Source organism: Morus notabilis, unplaced genomic scaffold (genome assembly GCF_000414095.1).
Source record: "Morus notabilis unplaced genomic scaffold, ASM41409v2 Scaffold133, whole genome shotgun sequence".
NCBI classification, from domain to species: domain Eukaryota; kingdom Viridiplantae; phylum Streptophyta; class Magnoliopsida; order Rosales; family Moraceae; genus Morus; species Morus notabilis.
In genome coordinates this window covers 178,058-201,122 of record NW_010363211.1, presented here as the reverse complement: position 1 = coordinate 201,122, position 23,065 = coordinate 178,058, and the positions used below count along the sequence as shown (strand labels likewise).

The following is a 23,065-nucleotide window of genomic DNA, read 5'->3' as shown; positions in this document are numbered from 1 at the left end:
CAAAAAGATATATCAAGGCAAGATCGATTTTTAACTCGTTGTCAAAAAAAAAAAAAAAAGAAAAGATCGATACTTTACTCCACATATATATCTGGTCCAAATATTAGAACATGCCAAAGAGAAACTAGCATATATATGAAACTATTTTGTATCTCATGTCACAAAGGTATGTGCATTTTGTTAAAATTTGTAATTTACTCCTCTAAAAATCTGAAATTATACATGTTTTATCCTTTCTAAAAATCTGAAATTATTTGCCTATCAATCCACACTTTAATTTTCTAACTCGGCCCCTTCGTAGGATGATACCAAATAAGGGGAACTATTTAGCCAAGTTGATATAACCAACAAACGCCGTCTTTTCAAAATGTGAATATATGAACTTCTAGTGAATATGGAACAAATTATGAACGTACAAACCGTCTTTTTTATTCAGAATGAACGTACAAACCGTCTTTTCTATTCGTGCTCTTTTCATTCATATAGTGGACGTTTGGTTCATGTATTTAGAATCATTCTCGTTTTACGTGTGTTTTTTATGAGAGAAAAACACTGCATAAAACTATGAATTATGATTCAAAATCATGAACGAATACAGAAAATAAACATCCTCATAGCAATTTATCACACGAATAAATATGAGTTAATTAAGGCAAAATTTTTAAGGTTAAACATGTAAAATGGGAGCCAGTAATTGGTCAACAAAGATAAAAAAAAGCATTGCATGTAATTATATATCAAAAAGAGAAAAGTAAGTTTCTTACGATGTGCGCATGGACAGCAAAGATCAAAACGCACACGCGTATAATTATTTAATTTGGAAAAGAGATTTAAAGTTAGCTTCTTATAACGTGCACATGGAAAAATTAAGAACTATAAATGTGAAAGCAATATCGACTTGATCAAGCACGCATTTTGAATACAATATCAGAAACCTGAGCCGAAAGAAACGCGTATGAGAAAGTCTGCATGTAATTCCATTAATTTCTCAGACAATATTGTTCATGTATGTATATATATATATATATATATAATAGGCATATATACTATATATTCTGGTCAGATCAATTAATTATATAGGGTACACAATGAAAGCGACTTAACTAGTGCCTAGTTGGTTAAAAAGAAAAAAAAAATCCTGTATCTCAATTAAAACGCCAGTTAAGGCTCAATGAAAAGTCCTAGTATTCATGAACATGGAAAAAACGAGTATACGTACACATACACAGTACACCCATGTAAGCATGAGGATACGTACATGTCAGCAACATTTGGAAAAGGAGAAATTTCAATATTAATGGTTTCACTAACCTATATATATATATATATATATATGTAGATTATCTATGTCATAAACTGAACGATCGAAGACTCCTTCATGAGAAATGTCTAAGAAGGGCCTTGAATTCGAAGTATCAACGTCAATTAAAAAACAAAAATAAGAAAGAGAGAGAAATTATGAAAGAAGAAAAGAAGTGTACATGACCATTGCTATAATTATAAAAATGAAAAGTCCTAGGGTGCGTTTGGAATTGATTCCAAAACGTTTTTGTTTTCTGTACGAAAATGAAAATGAAAACGTTTTTAGTTTCATTTTTGAATTATTTCTGAAAATGCGTTTGGTAGTTTTATTTAGAGATTGATTTCAGTTTTAAAAAAAACTGAAACTGCGTTTGGTGGTTTAATTTTTGAAAACATGTAATAATATATTAAATAAATAATATTATTAAATATATTAAATAAATAATATATTAAATATATTAAATAAATAATATTATTAAATATATTATATAAATAATATTATTAAATATATTAAATAATAATATATTAAATAAATATATTAAATAAACATATATAATACAAAAACGGTTTCAGAAAAGAGGGAAGAAAATGAAAAAGAAAAAAAAAAGTGAAATCCGTTTTTCAGAAAACAGAAAACGAAAACGAGAAAATGAAAACACCTTTTTTTCGTTTTCTGATTTCCACAAAAAGACAAAAACGTTTTTTATTTTGTTTTTTAAAAAAAATTGCACCAAACACGTTTTTAACATCCGTTTTCATTTTTTTACTTTGAAAATCGTGAAAAACGAAAATGAAAACGCAAACAAACAGGCCCCTAGTATTCATGAACATGGAAAAAACGAGTATACGTACACATACACAGTACACCCATGTGAGCATGAGGATACGTACATGTCAGCAACATTTGGAAGATAGTGTCGTTGAAAAGGAGAAATTTCTAATTAATTAACAATATTAATGGTTTCACTAACCTATAAAACAAAAATAAGAAAGAGAAAGAAATTATGAAAGAAGAAAAGAAAAGAAGTGTACATGACAATTGCTATAATTATAAAAATGAAAGTGACATAAAGTATGTCTAACTAACGCATTATTTTTGTAAAAGAGGATTTTTTAGGCCTCGTTCATTTAACCGATTCGAGTTTTCAGTTTTAAGTTTCTACAGTAAAAAGTTATTAAAAAATGTCACATAAACTTTTTCTACTACAGTGAAAAACTCTAAAAAAATATCACATTTCAACTCGAATTAAAAATTCGAATTCACAAAGTGAACGAGGCCTTAAAAAAGCTAAATGCCCCAAGTATAAGGTAGAACGGTCGTAGAAGAAACTCAAGGGAATTGTCTTGAAGGGAAAAGAAGAGACAGCCAGACACTTGTGCGTAAGAGAAGAAGAAAATAATAATAATAATAACATGGAAAGAAAGACATACAACAGAAAAATAGAAAAAAAAAATATAATATGTATATTCCGAGCCGAGAGATTAAAACTGGGATATTTTAAAAGATTTGAAATCTTTCATCCAATTTATTTCACTTTTTTGTCTTAATTAGTAATCACGCGTGTCGAAATCCCTTCACTAATTCCTCCCTCTTTTTCTGTCCTCCTAATTTTTGCCTCTTAACGTGTTTTATTTTTAGCTAAAACAAAAAAGCAAACCTTCTTCTTGGCTTTATTACACACACACACACATATATATGTGTGTATGTGTGTGTATATATAGACGCAATCAGGCGTTTGCGGACTTTCTTGTAAGGTTTACCTTTTCCATCCGCGTCGAAATGTGCAATATATATTGCAATATAACAATATTTTCATGCGGATGATTTGCAGAGAGGTCCATGGATTAGTACTTTTTTAAAAATACATGCCTCGTTCACTTCGCGGATTCGAGTTTTCAATTCGAGTTAAGATGTGACATTTTTTTAGAGCTTTTCACTGTAGCAGAAAAAGTTAGATGTGACATTTTTTGAGAGCTTTTTACTGTAAAAATCTAAAATTGAAAACTCAAATCGGTGAAATAAACGAAGTAATAATAAGTACATAATAATAATAATAATAATAATCAATAAGTTGACAACCAAGTAATTGATCACGTATGTACTTACGTGTGTATGTGTGTGTATATATATTCCGTTTTCTGAATGTAATTAAGGACGTTGAATTGTCCATATAATCTATGAAAATCAGTGTGTATGTGGCCGGAAACAAACAGCAGAGGGGTCCGTTTAGTTCGTTGATTCGAGTTTTTAATTTGAGTTGAGATGTAATTTTATGTGAGAGCTTTTTACTGTAGTAAAAAAGTTAGATGTGATTGTTTGTGAGAGCTTTTTACTATAGCAAAACTCGAATTCTAAACTCGAATCAACGAAATGAACGAGTGTATTTATGAAAATGAAACTGTTGTCTAAACTCTAAACTATGTATTAATTGGCTTTTTAGAAATATAATAAAATTTTACACGAGATATTAAAATACAGCAAAAATTTAGAATATTTCATAAACAACAAATATAAATATCATTAAAATAATAACCATGTAATTTTATAGGCCCTGTTCATTTTACCAATTCGAGTTTTGCTACAGTAAAAAACTCTCAGAAACAGACACATCTAACTTTTTTTACTACAATAAAAAGTTCTCACATAAAGTCATATCTCAACTGGAATCAGCGAATTAAACGGGCTCGTAGTATAAATTACATGAATATCATTAAAATAATTACCATGTAATTTTTGTTATTCTTAAAATCTTTTAAGGAAAAAAGAAGAAATTACTATATATATTTAAACTCCACGATATCATAAATTTATCATGTAGTGTAACTTTTTTTTTTTAAATTTTTTTAGCCCATTTGTTTCTCGCTCTCTTTCATGATTCTTTATATTAACTAACGACGTCTCTCTCTCTCTCTCTCTCTCTCTCTCTCTCTCATGCAGACAATGATGAACTTGTTTGAGCTCCGTCGACAAGATTTGCATCAGCAGCAGCTGGGCAGCGACACCCACGCAAGGAGTAGATGAGAGACAAAGATCCTGCAGAGCAACGGCGGAATAATGATGTCAATAGGGAAGGAAGGGCAGAATTGGAATTATAACGTATAAAAGAAAAATAAAAACGATCATTCCCTTAAATTTTGAAATTTCCGGTGATATTTAACGGTGGTAATTTTGGGTCATATAAGTGGCTAAAATTTTTAAGTTTATTCTTAAAAAAAAAAAAAACCTCATACGTGGACGTTTAGTTTATAAATTTAAAATTATTCTCAATTTATATATATTTTTTATAAAAAAAATATCGTAACAAATCACGAATTATAATTCAAATTATGATATAAATTTACCAACTAAATGTTAATTTGAGTGTGTAATTAGAGGTTAACAAATTCAACGTTGACATTTTAATCCTCGGTGGGAGAGAGCCAACCTGAATATGACCAAGACTTTGGTTTGCCAAATTGTACGACATACATCACACGTGTAAAGCTCAAATTGGAACAACGTATCACAGTTTAATTTGCAGATAGTTTTTTGGTTGAAATCATCAAGCAGAAATGGCGACCATTAATGACTTGATAGACAAGAAATAACAACTAATAAAAAACATTTAAATTGGAAGACCTTTTGAGGGGTTGACACTTGACTCCCATGTAAACCACAAAAACGACATGCGTTAGATATTGCCGTATTTGTACGACACAATTAATTAATTAAAGACGCGCTTTGTCCACTAGTTGAACATTATACAAATCATTAGTCCGTACTAAGACTATAGGTTTAAAAGAGTATTTATTTATGGTAGTAGAGTTCTAGTTTGTGGCAGATTACCAGTAGCACTGAGTTTCATGAATCTTTATTTGGTTCGTAAATCTAAAATAAAAATAAAAAAAATTTAGGGCAAGAAGCAAAAAAAAAAAAAAAGATTAAAAAAGAGTAAAGTGAAAGAGCTAAATAAGTTTTAAGGTAAAAGAAAACGAAAAAAAAAAAAAAGGGCAAAAGTAAAAATAGATAAAAAAATTACCAAAATGAAAGGCTAAAAGGAATTAAAAGAAAAGAAAAAATCTGGGTATAAAAAAAAGGATTAAAATGAAGAAATAAATAAAGTTTTAAGATAAAAGGTATCAAAACAAAAAAATAAATTCTGAGAGAAAAAAAGTTTAAAAGGACCAAACTAAAGCAATAAATAAGTTTTTGGCAAATGAACAAAAAAGGGGAAAAATAAAGTTTCAGGATGAAAATAAGAAAAAAAGGGTTCAAAATGAAAAAAATAAATAAGTTTTAGGGCAAAATGAACAAAAAGAAGAAAAAATAAAGTTTCGGAGCAAAAATAAGAAAAAAATGGTCAAAAAAGGTCCAAAACGAAAAAATAAATAAGTTTGAGGGAAAATGAACCAAAAAGGGGGGAAAAATAAAGTTTACAGGAAAAAATAAAAAATGGGTAAAAAAAAAAGACAAAGATGAAGAAATAAGTAAGTGTTAGGGTCCAAGACGAAAAAATAAATAAGTTTTAGAGCAAAATGAACTAAAACGGAAAAAAATAAAGTTTCAAGACAAAAATAAAAAATGGGTGAAGAAAATACCAAAATGAGGACATAAATAAGTTTTAGGGCAAAATGAATAAAAACGGAGAAAAATAAACTTTTAGGGAAAAAATAAAAAAAGGGTCAAAAAAGTTCAAAATGAAGAAATAAATAAATTTTAGTGCAAAATGAACAAAAGGAAAAAAAATAAAGTTTTAGGGTAAAAATAAGGAAAAAAATCGTCAATAAAGGTCTAAAATGAAAAAAAAATAAAATTTGGGGTAAAATGAACCAAAATGGGGAAAAAAAATTTCAAGTCAAAAGATAAAGAAAAAGTTAAAAAAAAGACCAACATGAAAAAAAGAAAAAAATAACTTTCAGAGAAAAAATATATAATAAAGAATTTGAAAAAAAAAAAAATGGATTGAGGGTTTTTCGACCAAAGAATTTGGATATTCCTTGGACCAATTCTTTGATGTGTTTGACTTATTGTTAGACTTCTGGAGTAGACAAAGGTGCTCAGATGGCCATATATTTGATCTTGTCCAGCTATTGGGGATTACAGGAACAGAGTTTGTCAATGGGGCCGAAAGAAGATTAGTAAAGAACAAAATTGAACGCGTAATATTACAAAGTTGATTATTTGTTACTTCCTTTTATTTATTTGTTTTAAAGTTGATATTTTTGTTATTAATATTAGGATAATTATATTTGCTAGTTTAGTTCATTTCACCGATTTAAATTTAGAATTTGAATTTTATTACAGTAAAAAGTTCTCAGAAACAGTTACATTTAATTTTTTTACTACAGTAAAAAACTCTTACATAAAATCACATATAAACTTAAATTAAAAATTCAAATCAACAAACTAAACGAGCTTTTAGTATACATAACTGAATAACTGACTATTAAAGTTGTGACGCTGATTGAAAAGAGTCCTACCAAATTCAAATATGATTAACTCGCGCTTAAACTAAAATTCGTTTTGTTTTGACAAATATATTATGGATTCAAAGTTAAATTATTTCATTAAAAATATTTTAAAGAGCTTAAAGTAAATGAAGAACGTATAACTGATGAACTAATTCTTCACATAATAATTAAGACGAAGGAAGTTAACAAATGAGGCGAACTCACAATTAATAATTTACATTGATTATGTCATTCATATCATGAAAGCATTGTCATTGAATGGGCAAAATGTGAATTGACTCCAAAAATACATGATTAATTAAATATGTCAACCCAAACTCCACTGAAATTTTGACATCCTTCAATAATGAGCAATACTTGAGATTTTTTTTGAAAGGAAATTGAGGGCCCTTTTAGTTTGTTGATTCGAGTTTTTAATTCGAGTTAAGATATGACTTTATGTGAAAGCTTTTTACTGTAGTAAAAATGTTAAATGTGACAATTTCTGAAAATTTTTTACTGTAACAAAATTCAAATTCTAAACTTAAATCAGTAAAATGAACGGCGTCTGAGAATTTCATTATTTCGTTTAAGGGTAGTGCTATTAAAATGGACGCCACTAATCCACAAATTCCCACTATCGCTCCAGCATGACCAATATTGGCACATATGTCTTTATGGGTCATGTTGTAACGGCCCATATGCTTAATCTTGCTAACCCATCTTAACCTGATATTAGCCCACTTAAGAAATTATTAAATTTTAATATTAGTTTTCATTAGTTTAAATTCTTTATCTTAAATTTGAAGGGGCAATTTTGATTTATAATGAGAATAACAAAAAGAGTACAAAAATTGATTATAAAAACTCAAAGTTTTCTTTTTTCATTATGATTGGTGAACATCACTAGGGTCTCTTTAATTCGCTAATTCGAGTTGAGATATGACTTTATGTGAAAGTTTTTAACTGTAGTAAAAAAGTTAGATGTGACTGTTTCTGAGAGCTTTTTTACTATAGTAAAACTCAAATTTTAAACTCAAATCGGTCAAATGAACTGAAGCTATAAAGGGTTGAACCCTCTGTCATCGTGCGGTGGATGTGTGAGTAAGCTACTATCCCGTGCATTGTGCGCAGGGGCACTCAAAATTAATATTTTGATATTTTGGGAACTTTAAAAGTTGATAAAATTATTTATTTATGATTTTTTTTTTCAAAGTGAACTACCGTACATATTCAAATGTGAAAGAGTTTAAATTGTCCAAATTAAGTCTTGAAAATATAAATTAGGAATGTGAAATTTGAAAAGAAAAATTGGAGAATTTTTAAGATTATCATAAATTGAATTTTGGAAATTCTAAACTTAGGAAAATTTTGTTTTAGTTTTAACAAACCAAATGGCGTACGCTAGTTCGGAGAAAATAAAAGTAGATAAATGTTATCTATTTTAAATTTTAAAAAAGTTAAAATTGCAATTTTAATTTAAACTATCTTTTGAAATGGTTTCAAAATAATATCCGATTAGTAATAGCAATTGTTTTGGGACCTCAAAACTTCTATAAAATTAATTTAATGGTTTGGAACTAATAAGTATGAAACTAATATTTTTAAAGTGTTTTATTACTTGGGAACTTTCATAAAAATCTTGTCAGAACTACTACAGGTATAGAAGGTCAAAGTCAACTAAAGGAGAAGAACAATACAAGAAGATGACAGTCTGGATTGTTTGGAATGTTTTATTTTGATTAAAGTTTTTTTTTTTTTTTTTTTTTTTTTTTTTTTTTTTATAAATTTTTTCTACAAGATGGAACATAGTATTAACATTGTAATCTTTATTACTAGTTTGATTATATACCTATAAATCCTATGATTAATTATTACATAAATTGTTAATAACATGTCACATAGGATAACGAATATAGTGTCATTGATAATAACATTTTCATTTAATGTGGAGATTTTTATAGGATTCTAAATTGTTTATATATCTTAATTACATATTATTTTATTTAGTGTTAAATAAATATAATACAAAACCTAATTACACAATAGTGGGCCGAACCTACCTGTTCACCAAAGTAACAGACCAAGTTAGTAGCCCACTGGTTCACCAAAGTAACCCACCGAGTTAGTAGCACACTGGTTTACCAAAGTAACAGACCAAGTAAGTATCCCACTGGTTCACTAAACTAACCCACCGAATTACCAGATGATATTAGCTTATTCCTTATCCAATCTTTGACACTTTAAAGATCATTTTCAATAAATTGGTTTTGTTAAAATGTAAGACCAGATGTTGTGTTTTGTCATCACTTTAGAAAACTTTTGTAAACCCTTTATGCAATTTTACTAAAGATTGGAAGTCTAAAGTGTCTGTGTATGTGCATTAAGTCGTATTTTAGATAAACTTAATCAAGTACTCAAAACATCAATAAAAAACTGAGATATGATTTTAATCTATATAAACACGTCTTGTAATTTTCCATTCTCAAGCTCTGAACATAATACCTTGAAATCCATCTTCAAGTTTTATGATCCAAGCGCTTTCTTAAGATTTCCTCCATGAATCTTGAGGTTTAAGAAATCTTTTATACAAATACAGCTTAAACACCCAAAATATTGGTTAAAAATTCACAAAAATAATAGTGGCTTAGTGAAATTAAGACCTTGGAACCAACACCCTTTAAAGACCATTTTTCAGAGTTCGAGAGGCAAAATGAAACATGTCGAAATTTTGAGGGCAAAAAATAAAAGTTTATCTCTTTTTTTAATACTTAAAAGTAGGACGTTTCAAACTCTTTATTTTATTTTATGATGAATTATGGTATGGTATTATTATTAGGCTATACCTGTAACCACGCAAGCATACGCTCTATTTGTTAGAAGTTGGTGTATTTAATTTTTTTTTTCTTAGAAGTTTAGTTAGTCTAGGAAGGTGATTATATATATAGTCTTAGCAAATTAATCAATATAAAATTTCACAAATTCTAGATCAACTTATGTCTTTTCATTTGTTTAAATAATGGGAGTACCAACCTCATCAATTTTCCGGTTATTCTAATATTTTTGGTCAACGGTATTTAAGGGAAGAGTTCAAGTTAGAATGTATTGTACTTAGGTACGTATAATATTGAAGTTTCCAGTTAATATAAATTAGAAATCTCTTGGAATTTAAGTCGTTGAACAATTTTGTCAAATTATTGAAATAAACTTGGACGGTGAATTATAAATTTCGCGAGCGGACAAACTATGGTTAATATGGTTTTCCACGTTTGTTTGACCCAACAGCTCACCCCACTATTTTAGATTATTTCATATTACATTATATTATATAGTATTGTATTATATTATCTGGAGTGATTAATGGTCAAAACTTATGATTTGTCTATATTAATTAAGAGAAAGTGGAGCAGATGATATATGTAATTGACCCATCTTAATTAAATGACTTGACGCCATTTAAATTGTAATTAATGTTCAAAGGATACATTTTAGCTTACAAAATGGTTAAACAATATTAACAACAAAGTATATATCAAGCAGTAATTTAAGAGACGTTTGATTTATGGATTAGAATAATTAGATTAGAACAATTTTCTATTTAAGACAAAGAGCTATATCAGAAACATTGAAAAAAAAAAAAAAGGAATCATGAGGATGATCAGGACAAATGAATGGCAAAAAAAAAAAAAAAAATGCTAATGTAGGAACAGCTTAATTTCCTTGCCCTATAAATATGAGATGTATATGCTCAATAAAAACTAGAACCAAAAACAAGTTCATAAATCCTAAAAAACCAAAAAAAAAAAAAAAAAAAAAGAGTATACTAGTTAACTGATAATTTGTTGATGATCTTTGGCCAATAATTATGGATCCTAAACTGTTCGTAGCTGCAGCTTCTGGGGATGAAGAAGCCTTGGGGAGATTTTCAGAAATAGTGATGAAGCGAGAAACCAAATCCCAGAAAAACAGTGTTCTTCATGTTGCAGTCCTCCACAATCAAAACCGTACGTATTGTGGAGAAGATCCTCGAGCGCCTGTCAGGTCACCACTTGCTTTTGTATCGCAAAAACTCCGATGGAGACACTGCGCTGCACATCGCGGCACGACTGGGACTAGAAGACATCGTCCGAGTTCTAATAGAATCTGCCAAGGGGGATTTTTGTCTCAAAAGGCTGACGAGAAAGGTGAATCGAGAGAGCGATTCGGCGCTCCATGATGCTGCGAGGAACGGACATCTCGGCGTTGTTAGGCTGCTAATTCAGGAAGACCGCAAATTGGCTCTTCTTACAAACAGTGCTGGAGAATCGCCTCTCTTCCTGGCTCTTGAAAGAAACTACTTTGACATCACCAGAGAATTGTTGGACAGCACTGAAAAATGTTCTCTTGCGGGAAGGCGTGGCATGAACGCCTTGCACCTAGCTGTTATTTACTTGCACGAAGGCATGTCATAATGGTCGTGTTTGGAATTGATTCCGTTTTTGTTTTTCATGTTTTTCGAGAAATAAAAAATGAAAACGTTTTCAAAATGGTGTTTGGTGCAATAAAGAAAAAAAATAAAAATAAAAACGATTTTTTGATTTAGTGTAAAATGAGAGAGAAATGAAAAACATTTTTTGTTTTTTTGTTTTTGAGCAGAGAGAGAAAAGAGAGACATTAATGAGTTTTTTATAATGAAAATAATCTCTTCATAAAACTACCAAACGCATTTTTAAAAATGATTTTTGTCTGAGATTGAAAACGTTTTTATTTTCATTTTCATACAAAAAATAAAATCATTTTAGAACGAGTTTCAAACGCGCGTAATATGTTCATGATCATCCATCGAACCTTCTTCGCAAAGCCTTGTGGTCGACCTGTCCGTGGGCCTTTTTAAGAAGTCAATAATGTTAGAGTTATTTGTGTCGTTTCGTTCATAGTTTAAACTACAATGTAGACCTTTTTATTACAATATTTTCTTCACATAAAATTTGAATGTTGTTTAAATGAATAAAAGCTGGATGACTATTTATATTAGCAACTTGATTAATTATACCCTGAAAATTATAAAATTGTACAAGAGAAGCTGTACAAAAAAAAAAAAAAAGACTTTAATAACAATCGAGAATTGTTGCAATGAGTCAGGGAGAAATGGTGCAGGCCCCTCATCATCAGCTACCAGCCTCCATAACCAGGACCAAGAACTATAGTAATTAATCATAGTAATGACACAAAACTTTTTGTTCAGATTTCGTATTTCTAAATTCTAGCCATATATATAGTTACAAACTATCAGTCGGAGCATTTTTATGTGCATGGCATGAATAGTATTGAAAAGTAAGGCGGTAATTACACAAAACTTTCGTTCAGATTTCGTATTTCTAAATTCTAGCCATATATCTATAGTTACAAACTATCAGTCGGAGCATTTTTATGTGCATGACATGAATAGTATTGATCAGTAAGGCGGTAATTACACAACTTTCGTTCAGATTTCGTATTTTTAAATTCTAGCCATATATATATAGTTACAAACTATCAGTCGGAGCATTTTTATTTGCATGGCATGAATAGTATTGAAAAGTAAGGCGGTAATTACACAAAACTTTCGTTCAGATTTCGTATTTCTAAATTCTACATTTATCACTGTCTAATATTGATTTCATTTTAGGTCTGGTGAGCGACATGATCAGAAAATATTCTTCAGCACTGGTTGAACAAGATAATTTAGGATGGACATGTCTTCATTATGCGGCGCGCTACGGCGTCGAGGAAGTCGTCGTTTTGTTCCTTGAAAATGATAAATCCTGTTCTTATATAAGGGACAAAGAAGGCCTGTCAGCTTTCCACATAGCAACTAAACAAGGAGAAGTTGAGATAATCAGACAAATAATGACATTTTGCCCAGATATATCTGAGTTGTTGACTTGCAATGGTCAAAATGCTCTTCACGTTGCTGTGAAAACTAGAAAGGAAAATGCGGTTGAATATCTGTTAACTACACTTGGTTCTAATGGTTTTCTTAACAAGCAAGACGAGGATGGAAACACGCTTTTCCATTTGGCTGCCATTATAGAAGATTATGAGATTTTAGAGTTGATTATATATATGGTCCGGCGTATGGTTCTAAACAATGAAAAAGTGAACCAAAATGTCATGAATAAGGATGGTTTGACAGTAATGGACATTATTCAATCGTGTAACACGCTTGAAGATTCTCGAAAGGTACGAATATTCCATCTTAATTAACTAAAAATTAGTTTGTGTTATCGTTTATTATGCAGTAAATATTTACCGCCACCAGTTCCTTAATCCTCATATTTTAGAACCATTCAAAAATGATAGTAAATATTTTGTTTGGGTTTTGAATTGAAACACGGGTTAATATACATTAGTTAAACAACAACAAAAAAAAAATAATAAAAAGCTAGCATTGTTTATAGAAAAGATTAGGTGGATAACAGGTTTTGGCCACCCTCTTTTAATTAATAGCAGAACATTTTTTTTGTTTTGTTTTGTTAAAAGGCCTTTTTTTTCCTTCTGGATTTTAATGATCAATTAATAACATATATGTACTAGTGATCTATAATTGATAGATTGGTCTATCACTGATTTATTAATGGTCCATCACTAATGGACTAATAAGTTATTGATTGATACTATGATAGGTATAGATCCAAAAATGATGGACCACCAAGTTAGTGATAAACCACAAATCATTCGATTTACTAAATATTAATATAGAAAAAAAAGGGAAAGCAGAACATAGACTCAACAATTTTTGATTATTTATTTATTCATTGTTGCTGATCTGATCACCATTCTTTGATCAAAAACATGCTTTTGACATTCTTAAACAGCAGCTAATAAGTGTTGGCCAAAAAAATATATTAGTTTCATAATTATGTATCCTGTTTAACACAAACGTATCTATTTGTTTGTGCATTTATGCGTGTGTATTTACGTTTCTATGTATTAGCATATAATTTAACATATATATGCATGCACGGTCAATGTAACATTTATGCAATAATTTCAGGAAGGCATTATATCAGAACTAAGAGGAGTAGATTGTGTTCCTGGTCTGAAACGACAACTAATAGAAAGAAACACCCAACTGCAAAATGTGGAGAAAATTAAGGGAGTGCCACAGCCACAACTAGAGAACAAGCTGGTAGAGGAAAGCAAAAGTACCAACCTCCTCACAAAATTATTTTTTCAACCTTTCATAAACCCCCGCCACACAAAACGGGCAGCTGAGGTTGACATAGTGTTGGCCACCCTCATCGCGGCCATAACCTTCGCGGCGGCTACGAAAGCGGCGGTGATTACACCTCCGGTGGGTTGCCAATCATGAGGGACAAATATTTTTTCAAGGTTTTCATCATCTTCGATTCCATAGCTTTCGGTCTTTCGTCGTCCTCGATTTTTCTACACTTTCTTGCCTCAATGAGCACAAAGGGCGAGAACTCTTTGTTTCTCCAGATTGCCAAGCTCACAACCTTCTACTCCATTTTAGCAATGGTGGGGACTTTCTTCTCGGCGTTACATCTCGTTTCGGAAAATTCCAAAGGAATATACATAGCTTCTTATGCCTGTCTTGCTGCCTTCTTGATCGGTCCTTTCTACCTCAAATATTTTGACTTCCTTTCGTGGATAAAAGGGTGTCTTCCCTACGCTTTCGTTTGTGTTCTGCTGCTATTCTTTGTTGTTGGCGTTATTGGCCTTGTTGTTCTGTTTTTCTTCAGAATTATTCACTTTCACCTCATTAGTTAGTATATATGTTCTAATCTCAACATTAAATGAACTGTAATATGTGGTGAAAAAGAATATGCCAACAACTTAATTTGTCAGTTACTTTGTCAAGTGTGTTTATATATGCTTTTGTTTTTGTAATATTTAATAATTAAACCGTATTCTTTTCAAGAGTCGTAGGGTTTGTTATGGTGATTTGAGTGTAGATCTTGAGTTGAATTTGAGTTGAAGTTATAACTTGAGTTTGTGTTTAGATGTGCACATTTAAGTTATGATTTGAATTGAAAATCTATTTGTGTTTGTGTTTGAGTGAGTCAAAATTTAAATTTGTATTTAAAAAGTATTTTAATAAAAACTTAATGGTGATGAAAAATTTTAATAGGATATATGGGTGAGGTTTTATTCGTCTCTTCGTTGTGAACGCATAGAAAAAAAATTATCTCAATCGAAATTAAAACGAAAAAGTTGTGACGTTTTTAAGAATAGAAAAAATATTGTTCATTAACTTAAGTTTGAGTTGAAGGAAAAATTTAAACTCAGATTTTAACTCCAAACTAAAATTAAAACTCGAGTTCAAACTCAAATTTTACAAACGAATATAAACTGAAAAAAAATTATAACTTAAATTCAATTTTTTTTTTTTAGTTTTACTTAAAAAAACAAGTCCGTAGACTCTGAAATTTCTTCTCACTATTGGCTTTCTTTCATTTTGGCTATTGAGAAAGCCCAGAGAGCATCAGTGGCACGTCTTGCGGAATGATTCTAATTCAGAAATCATGGCCGCTTCTGACTTTGGCCTTCGGTGAGAAATCAACGATTCTAGTTTCCTAAAATTTCGTGAGGCTAATTGGGTTGCAAATGGATTGATTTCGTCTACTATTTCTAGTGAACACTACCATTGGTGGTCAACTAGTATCAAAATTTTTCTCATTTTGTCCTTTTAAATGATGGAGAGGCGACAACTAGAATCAAAATTACGTGAGAACATCCGAATTAAGTTGGCAACCTGTAAAAGAACTATCATATACGAGGCCGAGGCCATGAATGTCTTAGTTCCGAGAGTAAATAGCACGTTAATGGTACGTTTGGTTCATGAGTTTAGAATCATGATTTATAATTATGATTTTTGAAATTTAAATTTTTTGTGAGAGAAAAACACTGTAAAGGACTAAGAATCGTGATTCAGAACCAGAAACGAACACTTAAAATAAACATCCCATAAATAAAAGGAAAAATAAAAATAAACAGACAAAGGCTGCATTGAAGAAGCAAGCTGAATGTCCTCCTTTGACGACCAACACTCTTGATTGACCTTAATAAGAACCTTGCTAGCAAAAGTACAAAATCCCAAAGGGAAAAAACTAGCATGGAAAAATACTGTCTATGCTCGACTGCCCGAACAGATTAATTAATCTATAATTAGGAAGACCAATCATATCACATTGCACCATTCTGCTCAAGAATTGAGAATCGAAATAGCACCACCAATCGTACGTCTGAGGGAGACCATGAGAAGCTGTTCTGTCGGCAATTTGATTACCATCCTTTTATATGTGACATGCCCAAAAAGTGATTCGACGAAGCTTTTCAGTTGTAGCATTAATCCAATATTGAGACCTAATATTCCGAAGAACATTTCAATTAGAGAATTTAACAACTACAAGAGTAATCACTTTAAGAGACTAAATTTTTTGTTACCAAAAAATTTTTGGTAGCAGAAAACACACTTTTTGCTACCAAACTTTGGTAGCTGAAATTATCAAGGCTTGAGTTACCAAATCTGGTAGTAAAAAATACACAATCCGCTACTAAATATAATTTGGTAACAAATAATATGGCGGGAAATGAAATTTGGTTCCCACCAATAGTTTTTTGCTACCAAAACAATATTTGGTAACAAAAACATAAGATTCTACCACCAAAATTTGGTAGTAAAATATTAAAGCTCACACTTTTTGCTATTAAAAACCTTTTGCTACTGAAATTTTTAGTTCCCGAATATCATATATTTTGTTACCGAATAAATTTTGTTACCAAAAATTTATTTGGTAGCAAAAACTATTTGCTACCAAAATTTTAATAACTAATACTTTCTGCTACACACTTTTTGCTACTAAAATTTTTTGGTAACAAAAACATTTTGCTATAAAAAATAGGACTTTTGGTTACTAAATTTTTGGTAACAAAAAATTCAAATTCTTGTAGTACTACTAGAGTATTATCACTTTCAAACTGGATAAAATCCCAATTGTGTCTAGTTTTAGTCTCAACTGCCTTAAAGGTCACGTAATAAAGGTGAAGAGAAACAGCCTTTAGGGAATCTACTACATATGGATACGAAAAGTACCACCACAAGCTATAGGTGAAGTAGCTCATTTAGTACACTAATCCGTATTTATCTTAATCCATCCATGTAAGGGGAAAATCATTGAACTTGTTTAACATTCGGGTCGGCCATCAAGTTTTTTTTGTTACAGTATTTTCTCTCATAAAAATTTAAATTTAATTTTTTTGTTACAATACATTCTCTCTCATAAAAAAAATTTAAATTGTTACTTAATTTGTGAAAAGAACATATCTGTGGTAACTTGAGAACTATTTATTTATTTATTTATTTATTGCTTGAACATATCTTCCACAAAATCTTGAATTAGATTGAATCCGCGATAATGCCATAATCGCCACACAAAATTAAAGGATCTTCTGCAAGGAATATAACTTGGCAATAATTTCAATAGCCAATATTGTATTGGCTTTTGGGGACGTAAATTGTTGTATAGGAAAAAAAAAAAAAATCCTTTTGCAATCTGATCGGGATAAGAATTAAGAAATCTTCCTTCAATTCCGAACTTTTAATTTCTCCCTCATTTTTAACCCATGAATTTCTCAGACTAGAATTCAAATTAATGTTCTTGCAAAGCCAGCCAAACAGAAAAAAAAGATAACGAGCTGCCTATTAAGTTGAATTCATAGATATAGATATATATATGTACATACATACGTATACATATATACATATATATATATATATATATATATATATATGACTAATCAACATTCAGTAGCTTACATGTGTAATGGGGTTGTGATAACTTCTCTGGGATATTTACCCATAACAATAGGAAACTCCAGATAATTCATAAAAATTTGTAATAACTTCTCTGGGATATTTACCCATAACAATAGGAAACTCCAGATAATTCATAAAAATAATCAAGTTCATAGTCTTTCGTAAATAGAAATGTTAGCGTCATTTTTTCTGTCAATTTTTTTATTACTTTTTATATTTATTATTTGACATGTAAATTCTATTAATATAATATATTTTTATTTAAATAAAAAATAAGATAATATAATCTACGTGTCATATAATAAATGTAAAAAATAATAAATAAATTAATAACAGAAAAAATGACGCTAACCTTTATCTTTTTGTAAATTATCACATAATTCTTGCGAATCTGCCCCAGTTAGAAGCCAGCGAATATAGGGGAAAAAAAAAAAAGAAAAAAAAATTAAAATCATGCACTCGACCCTGATAGTCGATGTAGTCAACAGATCTATGAAAGCCAGATGTCAAAAGCATTTATTTCAATTGTAAGTGAGCCGTTGCGTGCATTAAATTATCAGTAAATAAATACGTGTTCTTGGAATCGATCGACCCAGAATTGAATGTTTCATAGCCTAGCTAGCTCCTTTGTCCTTTCGACCTAGCTCTTTGTGTTTTACACCATTATTAATGTTAAATGTACATCAATTTATTTTCCTTTCTCATATTCAATTACTCAACTTACACGTCAACATTTGATAAACAAGTTGAGATAATATCAATTTTTTGCCTTACAGTTTGTTTCATCATTATCAACAAATTCTCTCTTCGGGCAGTATCTTTGCCTACATTGAGTTTAAGTGCTTGATTTATCAAACACTATATAATTTAGCACGTTTCCTTCCAATGTGTGTATATATATATATACATATCGGTATATATAACTCAACAGGTTGAATAAATATAGTGACATACTATTTTAATTTAATAACAAATTTGGATAGGCAAATAGATGCCTCTCAACATTTAAAAAAAAAAAAAAATTTCACGTATGTAGTACGTAATGTATCGATAGTATTGGTCCTATCATCATGGTCGTTCTTGATATAAATATTATAGAATTGATCTATGCCAAGCACGTAAAGATTAATAATTAAGTATTGTCTTTGTTTTGCAATCTTGCATTTTGTAACGAATAAGAAAATACAAATTGCTTAATTTATCTGCTTACAAAATTAACAACCGAAATATATATATATATATATATATATATATATATATGTTGCATTTTCATTAAACTGAAGTGGACACACACACAAACATAAATATATATATATATATATGTTGATCACAATTATTAACATATATGCTTTCTACACGTACATCAACTTGCTATTTCTTAAAAGATAGAGAAAAACAAGAAAAGGAAAAAAAAAGGACTGCTACCAGCATCATGACGTTTAATACAAACCCAATAAAAATATAGATAATTTAAAGCAGACAGAGTCCACTTCTTCTTCTTCTACCACTCATTATATATAATATATATATATATATATATGTATGTATATATATATATATCAGGCTGCAGAGAGTGCAATTATGGGATACCTATAATGGGGAAGAAAGGAACATAGTAACTTGAAGGAGCCAAGCCCCACTCAGGTGGTAATGGCAGATCAACAGTTTTGGAAGAACCCCATTTCTTCATGGTCTCACATTTGGCATGATCTATGGTTGGAGGGCAAGATGTGTAGATGGAAAGAGGGCTGGAGATTGTGTAAGAGTTCGAATCATCGGTTTCGACAATCTGTGAAGTCATGAACTTCTTTGAGGTATAAAGCTGGTTTGGACCCCCAAGAAGCTTGGAAAGGCAATTACTCAAAGATCTTGGCTGTGGCGTGTTGTCTGAGGGAGCTTCGACCTCGAAAGAGCCATCATCCTTTGTGGTAGCCATAGCCAACTTTTTCACTTTGTCACACTTCACTAAGACCTTGATTCCAGCTGAGACCAAATATATTTGCAAAACAAATAAAACATTTAAAATTCGGGTGACCTAATTAGGATATTTAAGATCAATTAATCGTCCGTCCGTTCAACAGAGTTTTTGCTTTTGCTTTAAATTAGCAGAAGAAGAGAAGTAAAAGAATATGTAGTTTTTCAGTAAGTATTTGAAACCATATTCTTAAAAAGAGTTTAGATGAGTGAAAATAGTTTTTAAACTTTGTAATAAGTAATAAAAATGTTAGAATACAATTTTATAATGTCTTATATTTTGAACTCTGATAGAAGGTTCAAATTCAACCAAGATCTTTTTTGAGAAGCACGTTTTGTGGCTTTGACTAGTTATAACCTTTTCTAGTGAGGCAAAATACGTACTTCTAACAGATGCTCCAAACACTCACAGAAACAATTTTTGGTGTCAGGAAGCCAAAAGTAGTTTCTAATAAGCTCTCTTTAACAAGCTCTAAGACCATCACAATAATCATTTTACATGATCTATTTTTATATGAATGTTTGGAGAGGACAAACCTGTGAGATCACTTTTGCTCTTGCAATCTAGGCAAGAGACTTTGCCCTTGATGAGTACATGGCTTGTGGAGGGATCAATCCTTGCGAGAGCCAAAACAAAAAGAAGTACAGTAATCGCCTGAGAAAGCGCCATTTTGGGAGCAATTTCACCACCAAGAAGAGAGAGTAGAAGTTGATGATCACTTTAAGAGGATAAGTGGACATGTGTTGCAAAGCTTTTATAAAGAAAAAGATATCAACTACTTGAGAAAATATTAAATGAAAGGCCCTGCAGTGCTGAGTTTAGTGGTTGGTGCTTATTGAAGTGCTACAGAAACTTCTGAAGTAGACAATTTATATGTTGATCAGACAACTATATATATATGTTGATTTGATGCTTAATATTAAGATGTTGTAAAGACATATATATAGTATTGGTATATCTTGGATATGGGTCGGGCACAAAATTAATTTTGTATTACAGGCCTCCAATAATTTCATTTGCTTATTACCAAATTAAAACCTTTGTCTGGAAGTAATCGTACACACACACAAATACTAGCATTTATGTCGAAGATATATATATATATATATATATATATATATATTCCATAAATACAAGTCATAATAATAGTCTTGTATATATACACATAGCACAAAATATATATATATATATATATATATACACACACACTGCACAATATTCATTTAGCTTTGTATATTGCATACAAGAATTAAATCTTAGGGCCAGTTTAGTTCGCTGATTCGCGTTTTTAATTCGAGTTGAGATGTGACTTTATTTGAGAGTTATTTATTGTAGTAAAAAAATTAGATGTGACTGTTCATGAGAGTTTTATACTGTAACAAAACTCGAATCGGTGAAATGAACGGAGGCCTTAAACTGCTTAGAGCTTGCTAAAATTGAAGACTGCATCTATGACCATATGGATGAACTTGCAAGAGAGTGGGGAAATTTTCTAAGTGATTTCATTAGTCGGTTGCTTTATTCATAAATATTATTTTCGAAATTACATTTGTGGTTTTTCGTATGTAATTTTTGGATGAAAATTTTGATAATGATCAAATCAATGGGTACTAATTTGGGCTAAATTAGCACACGCAATAGGCCACCTTGGAAAAAATTGTAAAATTACTATTTTTTATTACATCATGGACGACTAGAGGATTTGTCGATAAAAGTTGAAGATACGATGATTGTAACATAGAAAATTATCGTATTATGTAGCACAATTAACGACAGTTAATCCTGCAGAAATACAGTTGCTAAATGCCTTCTCTTAGCTCGTTGGCCTTGGTCCTTCCGCGCACACATTTGTTAATGTTTAAAAACTGTCATTTCTGTTCAAAACATATATTAATGACTCCATATTTGACGCTGCTGTTAATAAAAGGTTTGTTAAAACTAATGTCGTCGTTTCCATTTTTTTTTACTAATTTAAGCTGCCATATTATTCAAACTCAATTTAAATCAACCTCTGCTCTTGGAAAATGCATGCACGTAAAATTACTTAAAACATCAACCCTTAAATCTCTGTGCAAACCTTGTCATTAGAAGTGTGTTTTGTGTTTAAATGGTACAAATCTCTTTCAAATTTTAACTCTAGCTATCTATGTACTATCATATATAAGTCATTATAAATAGACAGGGATAGTTGAAATTAAGATATTATGGCCTGTAAAACTAGAGAAATTGGAAAAATTGCATCCTATGTATTTAATCAAAATTTCAAAATAATTTTGCGATTTCAAAAATATGCTGAGATTACCCCAACGAGTTAAAAAAAGTTCGCTCCCATGTATTTCTAATAAAACAAAATGTGCCCCAAAAGTAGATTTAATTAATTTTAAGGAGGAAAAAGCCTTTCCAAGAAAAAAATAAATAAATTGATAACTCTCAATCATTTCGTTCATTAAGGATAATTTTATCATACTTCTTAAAAAAGGGATACTTTTTTCATTTTGCATATTTAATGTTTCCTAAATATCAGATTAGCTGGCATGAATTTTAGATAATTAGAAAAATATGGGAGGTAGTCTCTGAAGTTTTGGCAAAAATAAAGAGTTAATCCCATCAATGGTCTCTGAATATTGCTGTCAATCCCACTTTAATCTCTGATTTTTAAAACATTTCAAACTTAATTCCCGATCTATCAATGTGTTTGAGATTCAGTCATTTTCATTAGTTGGTGTAAAAAAAAAAAAAAAATAGAATATGCAATGTGATGTGGAAAGAAAATAGTATTTTGCTAATAGAAGATGGAAAATAGAATCCGTAAAGTTAAGGGGTTGTTCGGTTTACCCGGTTTACTCGAGAAAGCCCACTCGAGTTATGATTCCAAGCCCAAGTTCATGTTCGGAGAAGAAAAACTCGAAATGGAACTCAAAATTTTTTTCGAGTTATTACCCAGTTTTTGAGTTCACCTTCCCCCTGCCACTTGAGTTATTTTTCTGCACATCTATAGTGCAGATTCCTGCACTTCCCGTTGCAAGCTTTGTTCTTTCTCAGCTTTTCTACACTGCAATCACGTGGTTCTCCTGTATCCTTGATTCGAAACCGGGTTTAGTCCTCCAACCTTCATCGATTTCTGAAGCCCTCAATCCGTTGCCCTATTTTCCCCCAATCTCCGGATTTTGAATCCGCCGCAGACACCATCGACCCCCCTTCCGCATGTACCGTCACCCCCTTCCTCTACCATTGTCGTCTACTGTTACCCCTTCAAAACGGGGAGATTTGTTGGGACAACGTCGGTGCGGCAACCTAGGTGGGCAAACCTCCTCCTTCGATGTAGAGGAAACGGTGCACGTCGTAAAACTGTCCAGCCGAGACGTCAATCCTTGGTCCTCTACCTCTGTCGTCGCCGGTACCTCGGACTTGCTATCCCTTCCTCGCATTTGGGGAATCTCCAAGGGAACCACATCTCCTCCTCCATAGGCTTGAATTCGGTAAGTTTTTTCCAAAACCTTGTGTTCAGTTTATGGAAAATATTTGTGGTGGTTTCTAGACCCAAATCCGAGCACTAG

The 23,065-nt window shown here is 30.9% G+C and overlaps 2 protein-coding genes across 2 annotated transcripts; one reads left to right on the top strand and one right to left on the bottom strand.

Annotated features, from left to right (window-relative positions):
- Positions 1-10,709: 10,709 nt before the first annotated feature.
- LOC21399350 (ankyrin repeat-containing protein At5g02620) lies at positions 10,710-14,065 on the top strand. Its single transcript, XM_024169299.1, has 3 exons — positions 10,710-11,172; positions 12,380-12,933; positions 13,748-14,065. Exons 1-3 carry the CDS (start codon positions 10,710-10,712, stop codon positions 14,063-14,065), a joined length of 1,335 nt encoding a protein of 444 aa, XP_024025067.1.
- Positions 14,066-18,830: 4,765 nt separating this feature from the next.
- LOC21399349 lies at positions 18,831-20,264 on the bottom strand. Its single transcript, XM_010103705.2, has 2 exons — positions 20,045-20,264; positions 18,831-19,516 (listed from the first exon to the last, which is right to left on the bottom strand). Exons 1-2 carry the CDS (start codon positions 20,175-20,177, stop codon positions 19,113-19,115), a joined length of 537 nt encoding a protein of 178 aa, XP_010102007.1. The 5' UTR covers positions 20,178-20,264; the 3' UTR covers positions 18,831-19,112.
- Between the last annotated feature and the right edge of the window lie 2,801 nt (positions 20,265-23,065).

Bases quoted from the DNA above. Each gene is read 5' to 3' on its own strand.
- LOC21399350 (XM_024169299.1), top strand. From the start codon at position 10,710: ATGTTGCAGTCCTCCACAATCAAAACCGTACGTATTGTGGAGAAGATC. The intron at 11,173-12,379 runs GCATGTCATAAT...ATTTCATTTTAG, and splicing joins TGTTATTTACTTGCACGAAG to GTCTGGTGAGCGACATGATC. The intron at 12,934-13,747 runs GTACGAATATTC...CAATAATTTCAG, and splicing joins CGCTTGAAGATTCTCGAAAG to GAAGGCATTATATCAGAACT.
- LOC21399349 (XM_010103705.2), bottom strand. From the start codon at position 20,177: ATGGCGCTTTCTCAGGCGATTACTGTACTTCTTTTTGTTTTGGCTCTC. The intron at 19,517-20,044 runs GTTTGTCCTCTC...ATTTGGTCTCAG, and splicing joins GAGCAAAAGTGATCTCACAG to CTGGAATCAAGGTCTTAGTG.